We start from the raw sequence: 17,671 nt of genomic DNA on the forward strand, positions 1-17,671 counted from the left end.
CCTAGGCGAATAAACATTTTGGGGCCTTTCGATAACAATAAAAAATTAAATATAAAACAAAAAATTATAATCAAGTTTTTCATTCATCAAAACATAACACGCCTAGCACTTTTAGATGCAAAAGTACTAATCAAATTCGTATAATCAAGTTTCTCGACCATATCTTTTTCAATAGATAGAGTAGCTAAACCGCTCAATCTTTCCTGCGACATAGTTGAACGAAGATAAGACTTGATCAATTTTAACTTTGAGAAGCTTCTTTCTGCATGGGCAACCGTGACCGGTAAAGTTAGCATAATTCTGTAAGCGATCCACGAATTTGGATAAATGCAATCCAAGTCCTTAATGTAATTCAAAACATCAATTGCTTTGTTAATATCTTCCGGGACACTATGGCTCAACATTTCCAGTTCCTTGAAGAGATCATTTTTGTCTAAATCTGAAATCTCATTATACTCCATCGACGATGCAAGATTGTCGCAGAAACTCTTTAAAGTGTGTTTATCGGCGACCTTTAATTTTTTCAAATCAAATAAAAGCCCGAACTGTTTTTCAAAATCCTGAAACTGTACAAACCTATTGACAAAGATAATTATGACAATAAATTATGAACAAAAATATTTGTTGATATAGTAAGTGTTGAATAGTAAGATTAAATAATCTAACCTGGTATGGAATGACGATATAGCTTGATCAACAATGTAGAAAAAATAGTTAATTTTGAAGGACTCTTCCTCGGAATGTGAGAGCGCGTCACTAGCGTTGTCATCAAATTGTCTTTTCCTTTGTACTCTGTTATCGGCCCGACGAGGTCCGACGGCTCGATCGACATTTCGGACGGCCAAGCAAGCTCACTCGGCCATTGGCCGAGTGAAACCCTACTTCCAGCCCACACTCGGCCGGCCCATCAACTCACTCGGCCAATGGCCGAGTGAGCCTTCTCTCGGTCCAAGCCCATCACTCGGCCAATGGCCGAGTGAACTTCTCCATATGTTCACTCGGCCAATGGCCGGACGAGGCCCACCATGCTCACTCGGCCCATGGCCGAATGAAGCCTCAGACGTCCCAGTGTGTTCGCCCGGCCAAGGGCCGAATGAAGTCTCCAGCCGGCCCACCATGCTCGCTCGGCCGATGGCCGAGTGAGGCCCCGGGCGGCCCAGCACGCTCGGTCGGCCGAAGGCCGAATGAAGACCCCTGCCGGCCCAACAGCTCACTCGGTCAACAGCCGAGTGAGTCTTCTCTCGGCCCAGACTCTTCGCTCGGCCATCACTCGGCCGATGGCCGAGTCAAGCTCACCCGGCGTGCATTCCTTCACTCGGCCATTGGCCGAGTGAATCTCCCTCGGCGACCATCATCTCACTCGGCCATCGGCCGGCCCAACCTCACTCGGCCGATGGCCGACTCAGCCTCACTCTGCCAAGGGACCCTCAACACGTCTCTCGGTCGCCTATAAATAGAGGAGTCCATTCTCTAGTCCAGGTAATCCATTCTTGAGTACTGAAACGCTGCCGAACTCGTACCTCGCTCGTTTCTCTCAAGCTTTGGCCTCTAAACACTAAACCCTCTACAAACCACCTCAATCCTACTAATGTTGAGCGTCGGAGAGGTAAACAGAGGCAACCCCTCTGTTTCCCCTTTGTAGTTCACACCTTCTCTGCTTGCTTTTCAGGTGCCTGGACGAGACAGATACCATAGACAGCTAAGGGAAGACTTGGGATACCAAGTCCGACACGCTCGAGTCGAGACGAGACCACTTGGTCCGGCCTTGGGTCTAACCGTCTACGACTCCTAAATCGTTGTCCGAAAAATTGCGACAACATTTTGGCGCTAGAAGGAGGGGATCTCTCGACCTTGACGACGCATTCCCTCTACCAGTTTTCTCCCTTTGTTCTCACGACTCTCGAGAGATGAGTCACATTCCCACTACCTCCGCGGGTACCCGAGCGACGAGCTCGAGGTACGGTCTTCGACGCCTCGCACATCGTCTTGAAGGGCAACCTCGCGATAGCGAGAGCCAGCCCCAAGACCCGATGATTGACCCCGAGGCCGTGCTCCGAGAGGACACGGCCCGGCGGCTTGCGGAGCTCCTTGACCGCCCCGGCGTCGACGGTTCGCTCATAGCCGACCTCCTCGGCTATGACGTCGAAGATAGGTCCGCCAAAGACTACTCCGACTCCGAATATGTGGGGGAGTCGAGGACCAACGAGGCAACGCCTAGCCTCGCCCCTCTGCGGCCCGAGAGGCCCAACGACGCTTTGGCCGGGCCGTCGCACCTAGCGCGGCAGCAGGCACGGTCACATTCCCGGGGACTCGCCCCCTCAGTTTCAAGAGGCGGCCGGACACGGCCCCTCGCCGAGGAGAGAGCGACTCTGGTAGACGATGGGGCCGACATCCGAAGCGCCCGCCGGACGGTCCGACCAAGGGCGACCTCACCTCGCCCCGCACCGAGTGCGGACCTTAGAGAGCGCTTGACGGCGCAGAGAAACTCCCAAGGGGAGGATCTCCGCCAAAGGCTAAACTCTCGAAGGGACGCGCTCCCCGCCGCAACTCTCGGCCGGCCGCAGGCCAATGTCGTGGACCAAGCGTCCAACGAACGCCAACCGGTGACTCCCGTGGCCCCGACGGTCGGCCCCGCTAACGGGCTCGACATGGTCACGATGATTCAAAGCCTCCAGAATCAAATCATCGAAATGAGGGAGTCGGGGAGGCAAAGGCCGTACGGAGGGATCGAGGAATCATACTCTCCCTTCGCCGCGCAAATCCTCGCGCAACCATGCGTGGGGAACTTCAAGTTACCGTCCATTCCCCCCTACGATGGACGTACGGACCCCCACTTCCACGTCCAACACTATGAGACGTGGATGACTATGCAGGGGCAGGCGGACGCCACCCTCTGCCAAGCCTTCAGCCTGACCCTCACAGGCTCGGGGTTTGAATGGTTCCGAAGCTTGAGGCCGGGGAGCATCCCGTCTTTCCGGTCCTTGCGAGAGGCTTTCCTCGCCCGATTCGCCACCCTCGTGGCGCAAAAGAAGCCGAAGACCCACCTCCTCTCTATCCGACAAGGAAGAGACGAGACGTTGAGACAATACCTCGCTCGCTTCACCGAGGAGTCTCACAAGGTCGAAGGGTTCGACGACAGGGACGCCATCACGGCGATCACCGAGGGAGTGCGCACGAGCGACTTCCTCAAGTCTATTGTTGGCCAAGTCCCGCGTGACATGGCGGAGCTGATGACAAGAGCCCGCACATACATGGGAGTCGAGGACTATCTCGATGGCCGAGATGGTCGAAAGTCAGGAGGACAAGGGAGTCGCCGCCGCGACGATCGAGATGAAGATCGTCCCGACCCCCGAAAGAGGAGGAATAAGGGAAGCCAGGCCCCCAACGGCCGTTCCCTCCCCGGGCCAAGGCCGTCACATGTCGACAGCTTCCGAAAGTTCTCGCCATTCACTCCTCTGAACACTCCGCCGGAGCAAATCCTGGCTCTGCACCGTGACAAGTTGGGAAGCCCAACCCCGCTCACGAAGGATCCCGCCAAGAGGGATCAAAGCAAGTACTGTGACTACCATCAAGATCACGGGCACCTGACATCCGAATGCTATCAACTCAAGCGTCAGATTGAGGCCCTGATTCAAGATGGGAAGCTGAAAGAGTACGTCCTGAGAACTATCGGGACGGCCGCGGCGCACGGAGGTCGCCCGCGGCAAGGGAAGAAAGGTCCGGCGACGGTGACTGTCACGGACCGCGCGACAAACGAAGAGCCGGAGAGCTCGCAACTTCACGTCGTGGGTGCAATCTTGGGTGGCCCGGAGTTCGGAGACTCGGCTACGCAAAGGAAGAAGTACGTGCGCGAAGTTTCCCAAGGGAAAATAGCGCACTACATCAACCATACGTACGAGGTCCCTCCTCCGGCCCCCTTCGAGTCCATGTTCTTCACCGGACAAGAAGCAACGCGAGTTCTCCATCCACACAACGACGCGATAGTCGTCTCTGCCCCGGTCGCCAACAACCTCGTCCGGAGAATCCTGATCGACAATGGGAGCTCTGCCGACATAATCTTCAAATCGGCGTTGGACAGGATGAAGCTATCCGGGGTAAGACCGACCCCGATCTCAACCCCGCTCTTCGGCTTCTCTGGGGAGAGGGTCATGACGGAGGGAACTATCGACCTCCCGGTTACCTTCGGTACGCCGGGGGGGCTCGAGGTTACCCACATCGTGTCATTCCTAGTGGTGGATCAGCCCTCGGCTTACAACATCATCGTTGGCCGCCCGACTCTCAATCGGTTGAAGGCCATAACGTCCACGTACCACCTGATGATGAAGTTCCCGACCGAGAGAGGGATCGCCGTGATGTTGGGAGACCAATCCATGGCGAGGATGTGCTACGTCCAGGGCGTGGACGGAAAAGGGAAAGGGAAGGTGGTGAGCACCGTCTTCCAACTCGGAGACAAATTCCCATGCAAGTTAGAGGAAGGAGGCACCTTCGGAGAGCTAGACCAAAGGGACGAAGTCGAGCGTCGAAAGGTGGAGACACCGGACGACCTCGTTCCCGTCGTGTTGGACGACGCCAAACCTGACCAAGTAGTCAAGGTAGGCGCCCAACTCCCGTCTGAGACCCGAATCGAGCTCGCCGCTTTCCTCCGAGAGCACAAAGATGTCTTTGCGTGGACACACGCCGACATGCCGGGGATCGACCCCGAGATCATGGTTCATCGTCTCAACGATGACAAGAGGGTGGCCGAGCGCGTTCAACCGCGACGGGCGTTCAGTGGGGAGAGGTACCAAGCCATTGGTGAAGAAGTTGACAAACTTCTCGCCGCCGACTTCATCAGGGAGGCGGAGCACCCCAAGTGGGTGTCCAACGTGGTGATGGTCAAGAAGCCAAACGGGAAGTGGCGGATCTGTATCGATTACAAAGATCTCAACAAAGCCTGCCCGAAAGACAGCTTCCCTCTCCCAAGGATCGAGCAGCTCGTGGACGCCACGGCGGGCCACGAGTTGCTGAGCTTCATGGACGCCTATTCAGGCTACAACCAGATCCGCATGCATGAGCCGGATCAGATCAAGACCACCTTTGTTACGAACCGCGGACTTTACTGTTACAAGGTCATGCCCTTTGGCCTCAAAAACGCGGGAGCAACGTATCAAAGGTTGGTGAACCGGATGTTCGCCAATCAAATTGGCAAAACTATGGAGGTCTACGTGGACGACATGCTTGTCAAGAGCCTCAAAGCCCGCGACCACGTTCGAGACCTTAGGGAAATGTTCACGATCCTGCGGCGCTACAAAATGAAGCTCAACCCCAACAAGTGCGCTTTCGGGGTCGAGTCTGGAAAATTTCTGGGCTACATGGTGAGCCGCCGCGGGATCGAGGCCAATCCTGAGAAGATTAAGGCGATCTTAGAGATGAGGTCACCACAAAAGGTCAAAGAAGTTCAAAGCTTGACGGGAAGGATCGCCGCCTTGACGCGATTTGTTTCCAAAGCCACTGACAGGTGCCAACCGTTCTTCAAGGCACTGAAGAAGACCGACGGGTTCGTGTGGACGGAGGAGTGCGAGGAAGCATTCCGCGATATGAAAGCCTATTTCACCTCCCCCCCGTTCCTCGCAAAGCCGAAGAATGGCGAAACCTTGTTCCTCTACCTCGCGGTTTCCGATAGGGCCGTGAGCGCGGTTCTCATACGCGAAGAAGACAAGGTACAATGGCCGGTCTACTACGTTAGCAAGGCGCTCCTCGACGCCGAAACCCGATACCCGGAAATCGAGAGACTATCCCTCGCCCTCGTCATGAGCGCGAGAAAGCTCCGGCCCTACTTCCAAGCGCACCCCATTGTGGTCCGCTCGGGACATCCCATCGAGAAGGCCCTTCAAAAAGGGACCTCCTCTCGAATGGCGATATGGTCCCAGGAGTTGGGCGAGTACGGGATCGAGTTCCAACCGAGAACCGCCATTAAGGGTCAGGCCCTCGCCGACTTCATCGCCGAATTCACAAGCACGCCCCCAACCGACGAGGGCGACGAGAATAACGAGAGCACGGAAGAGAAGAAGGACGACCGCGTCGAGTCGTCGAAGAAGAGAACCAACGACCCAATAGGGCCGGTCTGGGACTTGCACGTGGATGGCACGTCAAACGCCCGGGGGGCTGGCGCCGGCGTTGTGCTCACAAATCCCGATAGGGAAAAGCTGAGATACACCCTGCGGTTCAAGTTCAAGGCTTCCAACAACGAGGCAGAGTACGAGGCTCTGATTGTTGGCTTGGAGCTAGCGAACAAGTTGGGCGCCCAAAACCTGCGCATCCATTGCGACTCGCAATTGATCGTGAATCAGGTTAAGGGCGACTACACCGCAAAGGAGCCACACATGATCGCCTACTTGTCCAAGGCCCAAAAGAACTTGGAGGCCCTGTCGTGGTTCGAGATCGTCCAGGTTCCTCGAGAGGCGAACGTTGACGCCGACGCCCTAGCTCGCCTCGCGTCTGGGATAGACGAGGAGGGCGAGGGCAGCGTCCCAATCGAAGTGCTAACCCGACCCTACGTCTCGAGAGGCGACGTAGGGGTCGTTGACGAGACTCCGCCTCCCTCGTGGATGACCCCGCTCGTGGAATTTCTGAAGCGAGGAGTTGTCCCCAAAGACAGAGAAGAGGCCAGGAAGCTGAGAAGCTTGGCGCCGAAATACACAATGAGGGAGGACAACTTGTTCAAGAGAGGCTACTCTATGCCTCTCCTTCGCTGCTTGACCGAGGTCGAGGCGAAGAAGGCGCTCCACGAGGTGCACGAGGGGGTGTGCGGAAACCACGCCGCTGGGCAATCGTTGGCATTGAAACTACTGAGACTTGGATACTTTTGGCCGACCTTGAAAAAGGACTCCCACGAGTGGGCCAAGAAATGCGATAAGTGCCAAAGATTCGCCCACATCCCGCGTCAAGCACCGGCCCCATTGTGTCCGATCATCGTGCCGCGACCTTTCGCGAAGTGGGGAATCGACCTCATTGGTGAGCTACCTACGGCCCCGAGACAATATAAGCACACGATCGTGGCTATCGATTACTTCACAAAGTGGGTAGAGGCTGAGCCGCTAGCAAAGATCACCGAGGCGAACACGACAAGCTTCATTTGGAAAAGCATCATCTGCCGCTTCGGGATCCCTGCGTCAATTGTAACCGACAACGGAAAACAATTCGACAATGCGCGCCTCCGAGAAATGTGCGAACAACTTGGCATTAGTAAGACTTTCTCCTCTCCCCGCCATCCTCAAGCCAACGGTCAGGTCGAGGCGGTGAACAAGACGATCAAGGAGAACCTGAAGAAGAAGCTGGAGGCAAGAAAGGGGGCTTGGGCCGACGAGCTCCCCATGGTCTTATGGGCATACCGCACCACCGCTCGAAACGCGACCGGCGAAACCCCTTTCGCTCTCGCGTTCGGCGTCGAGGCTGTAGTACCCGTCGAGACCAAGTTGCCAACCTTGCGCATCGAGGAGTACGAAGAAGCCACCAACGACGACGCGATCAGGCTCGAGCTAGACCTCATAGACGAAAGGAGGACGGACGCACTCACCCGGCTTGCCGCGCAAAAGAGGAAGGTCGAGAAGTACTACAACTCGAAGATCAAACTGCGAAAGTTCGCCGACGGAAGCCTCGTTCTTTGAAGGGTGTTCCAAAACACCAAGGTGCAAGGCGCGGGAGTTCTAGGCCCCACCTGGGAAGGCCCGTACCGTGTGCGCCGAGCCATCCACAACGGCACGTACGAGCTCGAGAACATGGAGGGACTCGTGTTCACACACCCGTGGAACGCGGAACACCTCCGGCAATATTACCAGTAGACGTTCATTCGTCCTTTTTTTTTCTCGCTTTTTGTCTTCATGTAATTTTCGATTCTAGCAAAGGCAATTTACAATTTCAAGTTTGGCCAACGGCCTGGGATGTAATTTTTGAATTCAATAATTTAATGAATTACATTTCACTTCAAAACATTGTATCTTAGTTTCTAGCCTCCTCTACGAGCACCCAAGAAACTCGGGGGGCAAAGGGGGATAAGGCGAGAGTAACAAGCTCGCTTACTCCACTTTCCACGCGCCAAACGGTAACAAAACACCCATAAATCGGATCCGCGCTCCGGACCTCCGACTTCGTACCCTCCTCGTGCGACGCTCTCGCACGGGTTGAGGCCGTATGCCGAGAGATAGCGAAACATCGATGAGTTGGATCCGCGCACCGGACCTCCGGCCTCGCACGTCTTTTGCTGCGACCCTCTCGTGCACCGATGCACCTTGCGCACCGATAGGCGGCAAGTCATCGATGGATCACGTCCGCGCACCGGATTGTCGATCTCGGCAGTCAAAAACCAAAACGTGACACGCGTACGAACGAGTACCACGCTCACTGGGAGCTGCAAACCCATCCCGATACGCACGCCGATAGGTAGCGTACTCGTCGGAGGATGAGCGCGACGGCCACCCAGCTCGCGCGCGCCGATAGGCAGCGAGTCACAAATGGATGGCCGGAAATCGCACCCGCCGGATGAAACTGGTCTAGCCTGCGTCCGCGGGAAACTTCGCCGCCAAATGCGGCAGTAAGCCGTGCCAACCGGTTACGCTAAGCATAGTAAGCCGGGCTCGTAAGACATGCACTATTCAAATTGCGCAAATCGATTACACTAAGCGTAGCAAGTCGAGAAAATAAGACGCACGATGAAAAGAAAGCTTCAATCAAAGCAAAACGATATTGCGTAAACAACCCAATAAGAAAGGTACGAAAGTACGACGCAAACATAACAATAATCCGAAAGAAAGCATGAAGCGAGCGCTAAACAAGTGCGCGAAAAACCAAGGAAAATTCAACTAGTCCGAGCCAAAGTCGACTTGCTCTTCATCTCCTTTGGGGTCAGGGGCGCCAAACCCGCCAACGGCTTCTCCGTCAGGCTGATGGGTCGTCGACTGAGCAGCCTCGGCGGGGATCTGTGGATGCAAGTCGTCCTCCGGCGGCTCGTCATCGTAAGGAGGGAACATGGTGTTGAAAAAGGAAAACGTGGTCCCGCGAGACGCGTTCTCCTTCTCGGTCGCTTCCCGAACTCGCCGGGCCGCCTCGTAACGAGCCGCCTCCAATGCCAAGTCCCAGTCGTCCTCCAAGTCGGTCTTGGATCGCACGGCATCTTCCTTCTCCTCAACAAGGGTCTGCATCTCCGTCCGGAGGGTATCCCTCTCCCTCTCGACCTTAACCCGAGCGATCTCGCTCGCCGATAGTCGAGCGTGAACGATGCTCAGCTCTGCATCCCGGCTCGTGAGCGCCGCCTGAAGCTTCTTCGTTTCCCCCAGGAAGGTGTCGGCTGCCTGCTCCGCCTTCTCACGAAGCGCCTTCTCGGTGGCCAATTCCCCACGAGCTCGCTCTAGCTCCCCCTCGAGCGCCTCAAACTCTCGGGCGGTGCGAGCCCCTGCTAGGGCGGCAGCGTGCGCAGCCGCCATGCTCGTCTTCTCCTTCTCCATGATTTGCATGCGTCGTAGCATATCTCGGAGAATGCGATCGCTCCGCTCTTGGCGCGCGAGCATTTGCAAGCAAGCGAAACGCGGATAATTACAATAAGCACGACAGTCATACACAACACAAGCAAACGAGCCATACCTTTCGGGCATCGCCGATCCCGTTCTGGAAGTGCTCAAGATCGCTCGTCGTCAGCAAGCCTTTGAAATCCCGCAAGGAGGTCTCAAGGATCCCTCGGGAGCACTGGTCTCTTAACTCTGCCGCCTCCGCTAGGAGCATAGAGTCCAGGCTGTCTGACACTGTCGATGTGTGAGCGCGTTTGTGGCCGGACGGTGACCCAAGAGAAGCCGACGATGATGGTCGCTTGTTGGAGGAGATTGTTTCATTCCTCGCCCGCGATGGCGACCCCCCGCGACGGGCCTCGGCTGGAGGGCGAGCCACGATCGTAGCATCATCGGTGGGTGTTGCTCTCGGCATTTGGGTGCGCGGTCGGTGACGTCGAGCCATGGCACCTGCAGAGAAGAAAAGCGCGTTTGTCAGTTAAAACGTAATGGTAAGCGTAAATAATGGAAGAACAACGATAACGCGACGACGCATGTTCTATCAGTACCCCCCGCGTCGGGTGGGGGAGCAGACGAACCCCCCGCCTCGGATTCCGGGCCAGTCTCCACTCCAGGTCCAGAACATGAGGAGTCTTCGTCGGCAGGCACGAACCATCCGGTGGTTTCCATAAGATCCGGGGACTCGAAAAGCGATCCTTGCCGCCTCGAGTCGGGAACCGCTCCGATCACGAGCGCAAGTTCGGAGCTCTCGATGCCATAGTCGGCCGAGAATTCAGCAACGGGGCCAAAGGTGAGAGGTGCTGTCCCGAAGGCAGATTCGGACACCCACACCCAAGGATATCAGTGTTTCGAGGTCAGCTTGGTGAGGATAGTGAATCGCTTCCGGTGCTGAACCTTGTAGAAGCCGGGTTTCCCGGGAACATCGAAGACGGCCACGAGATTCCTGATGTCGTCGGCCGTCACGGCTCGACCCTTCGCTCGGTGCAGCATCATGTGGCAGGCAGCCACCATACGGTAGAAGGATGGGGACATCTGGGCCGCATGAACACCGAGCCGAGCTAGAAGATCCTGGATCACGGGCTGAAAAGGCAATCGCAGCCCTCCCCGAAGGCTCGCCTCGTGAACGGCGGCGTACCCCCTCCGAGGGCGAGTCGGCAGATCATCGGACAACGGTCGCAAAAGCGATACGGCCGACGGGATGTGGAACCGCTTCCTCAAACCACTAAAGCTGGCAAATGAGAGCGAACTCGGGAAATCGATGCCAGAACAGTCAAAGCTATCTCGAATCGCCGTTTCCCCGAGGGGAAACAACGAGGTTCGTTCTTCTTCCTGCGCAGTCGAGCTTGTTGGGGTGACCGATAGGACGCGACGACCCGACGTCTCGCCCGAACCCTCGTGGTGCCCGCAACGGTAGCTCGCTCGGGCCGTGGTATGCGCGCTCGGCCCACTGGGGCCCGTTTCCCGGTTGTTGACCACGAGAGGCGGCTCCGTCGGCGCGTCCGGCCCGTTCGTGAGCCCATGGTGCGCGTCAAGCGATGGGATGGCCGTGTGGCCCCCATAGGATGCGTCCGGCCCAAGCTCGTGGTTCGGCCCGAAGTCCGGTGAGGGGTCAAGCTCTCTCTCACCCAGGCCCGGCCCGATGGGTCCTAGGGTTTGAGCATGCTCCAAGCTTTCCCCACCTAGGCCCGGCCCAATGGGCCCTAGGGTTTGGGAAGGGTCCAAGCTGGCCGCCCCCTCTCCTCCAACAATGGATGGCCGGCGCGTCCCGTCTCCGGCGCCGGCTCCTCCGCCCATGACGCCGGCCGTCACCGGCGGCGTCTCCTCGTCGCGCGCGCGCCCCGGCCTGGTTGGGGCTGGTCCACCCGGGCCACCATGGTCTCCGGCCACCTGCAACGCGGCCCCACCCGCGTGGGTAGAGCCTTCCACGAAGCCGACCCGGCCGGACGCGGCCTCTCCAGCGCCGGCGCCGCCTCCACCAGCCCGAGCGGCGTGCCCCTCGCCTGGGTTCGTCGCGCGCGCCTCCACCAGCGCCCCCCCGGGGGGGTTGGGCTCGCCACAGACGGCGCCGACACAGCCAGCCGAGGCCTCCCCGGCAGCAGCGCGGCCTCGCTCGACCCCGCCTGCGCTGTCCCCAGCCGCGTCGACCCTACCGGCGCTGTCCCCGGCCGACCCGGCCTCGTCTGCGCGCTCGTCCACCTCGGCCCGCTCGGCTGACCCGGCCACGCCACAGCGCGACCCAGCTCCGGCAGCGTGCACCCCGGCTGCTTCCTCGCTCGCCTCAGCCACACCAGCGCTCGCCTCGGCCTCGCCGGCGTCGCCCTCGGCCGCTAGGTGCTCTCCCTCGCCCGCCAACCAAGCATCCACCGTGGGGAGGTCTTGGCCGTCCAAATTCATTGTCATTCGATCTAGGAAAACCAAACCTAGAGTGGGGAGAGAGTTGTGATCGACCGGGGGCGGTGAAATTCGATCTAGAAGATCGTCCAAAGTCTCGTAAGGGTCGTCAAAGAGGAACGAGACGAAGTCCTCGGGGGGCCCACTGGCCGACGTGTGGTTGGGGGACCCCATGGGCGCGAATAACGACAAACACGTCAGCAAAAACATTAAAATAATACCTAAGGTGAGCGGGCTTACCAATTGTTGACGAGACGGTTCGGCGAGACGACTGAAGACGGAGCTGCTTGAGTTTACCACACGGGCTACGCCCGGTGCCAAACTCGGGGGGCTAATGTTATCGGCCCGACGAGGTCCGACGGCTCGATCGACATTTCGGGCGGCCAAGCAAGCTCACTCGGCCATTGGCCTAGTGAAACCCTACTTCCAGCCCACACTCGGCCGGCCCATCAACTCACTCGGCCAATGGCCGAGTGAGCCTTCTCTCGGTCCAAGCCCATCACTTGGCCAATGGCCGAGTGAACTTCTCCATATGTTCACTCGGCCAATGGCCGGACGAGGCCCACCATGCTCACTCGGCCCATGGCCGAATGAAGCCTCAGACGTCCCAGTGTGTTCGCCCGGCCAAGGGCCGAATGAAGTCTCCAGCCGGCCCACCATGCTCGCTTGGCCGATGGCCGAGTGAGGCCCCGGGCGGCCCAGCACGCTCGGTCGGCCGAAGGCCGAATGAAGACCCCTGCCGGCCCAACAGCTCACTCGGTCAACAGCCGAGTGAGTCTTCTCTCGGCCCAGACTCTTCGCTCGGCCATCACTCGGCCGATGGCCGAGTCAAGCTCACCCGGCGTCCATTCCTTCACTCGGCCATTGGCCGAGTGAATCTCCCTCGGCGACCATCATCTCACTCGGCCATCGGCCGGCCCAACCTCACTTGGCCGATGGCCGACTCAGCCTCACTCGGCCAAGGGACCCTCAACACGTCTCTCGGTCGCCTATAAATAGAGAAGTCCATTCTCTAGTCCAGGTAATCCATTCTTGAGTACTGAAACGCTGCCGAACTCGTACCTCGCTCGTTTCTCTCAAGCTTTGGCCTCTAAACACTAAACCCTCTACAAACCACCTCAATCCTACTAATGTTGAGCGTCGGAGAGGTAAACAGAGGCAACCCCTCTGTTTCCCCTTTGTAGTTCACACCTTCTCTGCTTGCTTTTCAGGTGCCTGGACGAGACAGATACCATAGACAGCTAAGGGAAGACTTGGGATACCAAGTCCGACACGCTCGAGTCGAGACGAGACCACTTGGTCCGGCCTTGGGTCTAACCGTCTACGACTCCTAAATCGTTGTCCGAAAAACTGCGACAACATACTCTTCGTTTTTCAAGGAACACGGGCTCTATATCCGTCTCAATTGCTATCGTTGTAGCTTGTAATTTAGCTTGATCATATCCAATTTCCCTGTATTGCTTCAAAAAGCCAAGTAGACTCTCTAATTCTTTGATGGCAACATCCAATTGCATATCTTTAGTTTGGAGAAATTTGCTCACGTTGTTAACAACAAATAACAGATCATGCCAAATAATTAATGCCAACAAGAACTCATAATTCTGGATATTGTATACGGCTAAAGTCTCAGCATCACTTTTTGTCTTGGCGTCTTCATTACTATTTGCCAAAACCATTAAAGCTTCTTTTATCTACGGGGCTTGGTATCTTACTGCTTTAACGCTATCGATGCGACTTTCCCAACGTGTTTCCGACAATGGCTTGACAGTGAGACCTTTCACATGATCATTAAAGACTTTCCATCTCTTCGTAGAAGCTGAGAATAATGTGTATATTCGTTGTATGACACCGAAAAATGACACAGCTTTGGGACAACAATTAGCCATATCACAAAGCATAAGATTTAGAGAATGACAAGCACAAGATGAATAAAATGCTCTACGATTCTTTTCAAGCATTCTACTTTGTACACCTTTGTTTTTTCCTTTCATATTAGCACCGTTATCATATCCCTGCCCTCTTATGTCATCAACATTAAGATGAAGAGCCTCCAAAACATGAAGAAGTTCATTAAAGAGTCCAAGCCCTGAAGTGTCATCTACCTTTATGAACTCTATAAAAAACTCTTCAACCACAATTGGATTTTTGGAAATATTCACACACCTCACTACCAGAGACATTTGTTCTTCATTGCTAACATCCGGCGTATAATCAAGTATAACCGAAAAATATTTTGCTTCTTTGATTGTAGAAACAATTGAGAGTTTCACCTCGTTTGCCATCAATTGAATCAATTCATTTTGAATTTTGTGGCTCAAATAATGATAATTAATTTCATTTTTCGAGATACGGCGAACATGTTCTTGCATCGTGGGATCAAACTCTGCAAGCAATTCTATCATCTGTAGAAAAAGCCCATTCCTCTCTTCATATATTTTTTCATTATCCCCGCGAAATGCCAAATTATTTCTCCCAAGCCTTTTTACAATAGCAAGTATCCTTTGTAGAACCTGTTTCCAATGCTCCTTTTCTTTGTTGATATGTTCTTGTAAACTCGAATCAATGGTTGACACTTGTTTAAGCCTTTTTTCCAAATCCACCCAATTAGCAATAGCGTCAACGTGTAGCTTACTTCTCTCGTGGCTATAAAGTCGTGCAGAAATATTATGCCAATCATTTAAACCTCCATCACCTAAGAGGCCTACATTATGACGATTCGTTGCAAATAACTTACAGCAAAAGCAAAAAACTTTATCGACTGAAGCTGAATACACCAACCACCTCCTGTCTTGTCTCTCTCCATTCGGTAAAACTCGCCAATAATGACTTGAAGAGAAACTTATATCAGACTCATCTTTAGGAAATCTCATATCAATGTTTCTTTTAGGACCTTTTTCAACAAGAAAATCGATAAGACTTTGATTTATTTGCTTCCAATTCGCCGGATCATCCTCGTCACAACAAATGGAACCTATTTCATTATCATGTTCTTCATTCGGGGTCACATTCTCGTTCTCGTTCTCGTTCTCATTCACATTCTCGTTATCGTTCTCGTTCTCGTTTTGACTAGTTTGTTCGTTCTCGTTCTCATTCACATTCTCGTTCTCATTCTCGTTCTCGTTTTGACTAGTTTGTTCGTTCTCAATCCCGACTTCAACTCTTGTTTCATCCGTAACCACATCTTTTTTAAAATACTTATCGAGAGAACCAATTTGACTCTTGTGTAAAACTTCTTTTTTCTCTTTTTCTTTTCTTTTTTCTGCACCCGACTTGTATCTTCTAATTGAACTCATTAAATTAACTGCTGAAAACAATTAAAAATAAGTTCATAAATATATAAGATGAAAAAAAAAATTACAGCCAAATTAATTGTTGTAGCCAAATATGCTCACACGCAAAAAGCATAACTATTGCTTGATATTTACAGTCTGTATTAATATTAGAGACTTGCATTATAGCCAAATACCTGATGCTCACACGCAAAAAACATAAAAACAATTGCTTGGTATGTTCAAACTCTCAATTTGCTCCCTGTATCAATATTAGAGACTGGTTTATTAGTATTCAGACTGGTTTCAAACAATTTGAATACAATTGACATTAAATACAATATTCACATATAAAACAAACAATAATAATCTGTCAATATCAAATTAAATCTTAATATTTGAGCACAAATCAGAAGATACGAAGATAATGTATTAAATTTGTTTTTAACTCTCAAATATAAAACTGGACTATACTAATCTGTGTATTAATATTAGAGGTATCATACACGGACTGACGGACACATCCAGTCAAACTCAAATAAAATCAATACCCTACCTATTTGCTTGCTTGCTCAAATAAACTCAGCGGAACACGCAGCCACGCATGGTAAATTCAAACCAGAGATAAGGCATGTACATAGCAGTCAATAATCATAATGAGTATCTGTAATTGCTTGATTGTTTTCAATTTGAACTAAATCCAAGTATGATCTTAAGATCCTCACCTTGATTCGCAGGAGAACGTTGTTGTCAATGGTGCCCACAAGAAGAGTTGTAGTCTTTATTTTGTACATTTGATGTAATAAAGTCTCATGAAGACTCTTGCTTGTAATTGCCTATCTATTCATTAATAAAGTTGAAACGTTCATTCATTCTTCCTTTGTTTGAAGCTTTATGATAAAACCTTAGTCTTTTAGTCCATAAACAAACTTAACAACTTACGAAGAGACAAATGTAGATTTGCATGACCAAACTCTTCGTAGTTTGCTTAAAACGATATATTCGCAATCTAAGGGTCAAAGGACTATTGACCTCAGTATGATTGTTAGAAGAATCTATGATGTCTGGTTATGAGGCATTGAGAGTTGGAGACTCTATAGTTCTTCTAGGTATCTTCCGAAGGTACTGAATTGACCAGTGCACTTCTAGAGACAATATAAGAACAAACCATTTAACCTCTTATGTCTCGAAGTCACTATGTATGAATTGCATCATGCTTACCTTAATCCTGAAATGAGACATGCCATTTCACACCTTAGTATTCTCATTTGAGAAAGTCAAAGTTCGGACTCACTATGTGATTCCGAACAAGGCCTATTGGTGAAGTACTAAGTTGTGAGTCTGTCATGAGTAACTTTGTGAAGTTCTCATGGATATGGAATTCATGTACAAGATTGCTGAAATGCAATGTATGTCACCTCATGCTTTGTTCCTTGGAGTGTGAATAAATGAACTGGCCAGTGTCCAAATTGAGTCCTGACTCTTTTGGATGAAACAATGTGACTTGTTAGCTCCTCGTCAATACATTGTTTCTAACTTATTCACAAGCGACAAAGGAGTTGAGGAAATAACAGCTAGAAGGGTAAAATGGTAATTTAGTAAATCCCGACTAGCTGATGACATTCATGAAGGGTAAACATAGATAATATTCAGTGGATCCGCTCATCATAATTAGGTCGAATTCTTGAGTAGAAAATAAATTCATTTGAACCGAGAGATTTTCAGTGTCAGCTCTTTAGTGGAGTCAGTTGGCATTAAGCTAAACTTGGAAAAGGTTTGTGAACTTTTGAGTCCAAGTGTTTAGCTCAAGCTTTGTTCATTTGGGTCCATGAGGTCACTGTCACGAATCACATCGATAGGAATAGTTAAACTGGAAGCTAAGTCAAAACAAGAACGAAAATTGTCGAAAGGGTATTTTTGTCTTTTGAGACATAAGGATGAAATGGATGTCAATAAATTTTGACAAGTTCATTTGATGACTTAATGTCACTCGGCCATAATATGATTAATTGGGCCTTGTGAATTAATTTCGTTTCATAAGAATTTTATTGAAAATTCTTAATGGGCTTTTCTCATATTGTTATGAACAAATGAAGAAGCTTCTAGAAGCTCCTTCTAGATGAGGATAGGCGCCCAAGTACCCAAGGAAAAGAGAGATTATTTTGTGCATAAATGTATCAAGATACTTGCCAAAAGAAAAAGAGGAAACAAATCTCCTCTATGAGGAAAGTAGATGTTCGGCCAAACAAGCCAAGAGAAAGTCAAAGGCAAGGCATGGAATAAAAGAGGAAACTAATCCCTTGGGGATGTGTTTGATGTAGGCGCCCATTTAGGGGATTTGGGCAATAAAAGATTGCTCAAAAAGGCTTGGAAAATAAGAGGAAACTACTTCCTTCCAAGGCCAACCCTTCTCCTATAAATAGGGCCCTCATTCCTCTCATTCCATTCATCCCACACAAGTTAGAGATTGAGAGA

At 52.2% G+C, this 17,671-nt stretch overlaps 1 protein-coding gene across 1 annotated transcript; it reads right to left on the reverse strand.

The window, feature by feature from the left end:
* Positions 1-51: 51 nt before the first annotated feature.
* On the reverse strand, positions 52-15,220 carry LOC149404253 (uncharacterized). The gene is made up of 6 exons (XM_089607466.1): positions 13,900-15,220; positions 13,640-13,743; positions 13,292-13,528; positions 8,259-8,266; positions 667-783; positions 52-576 (listed from the first exon to the last, which is right to left on the reverse strand). The coding sequence occupies exons 1-6, from the start codon at positions 15,218-15,220 to the stop codon at positions 87-89; spliced, it is 2,277 nt and encodes a 758-aa protein (XP_089463592.1). The 3' UTR covers positions 52-86.
* Positions 15,221-17,671: the final 2,451 nt, after the last annotated feature.

The sequence above is a fragment of the Urtica dioica genome, chromosome 2, assembly GCF_054948205.1.
Source record: "Urtica dioica subsp. dioica isolate 48M chromosome 2, U.dioica_male_clone48M_v1_H2, whole genome shotgun sequence".
NCBI classification, from domain to species: Eukaryota; Viridiplantae; Streptophyta; class Magnoliopsida; order Rosales; family Urticaceae; genus Urtica; species Urtica dioica.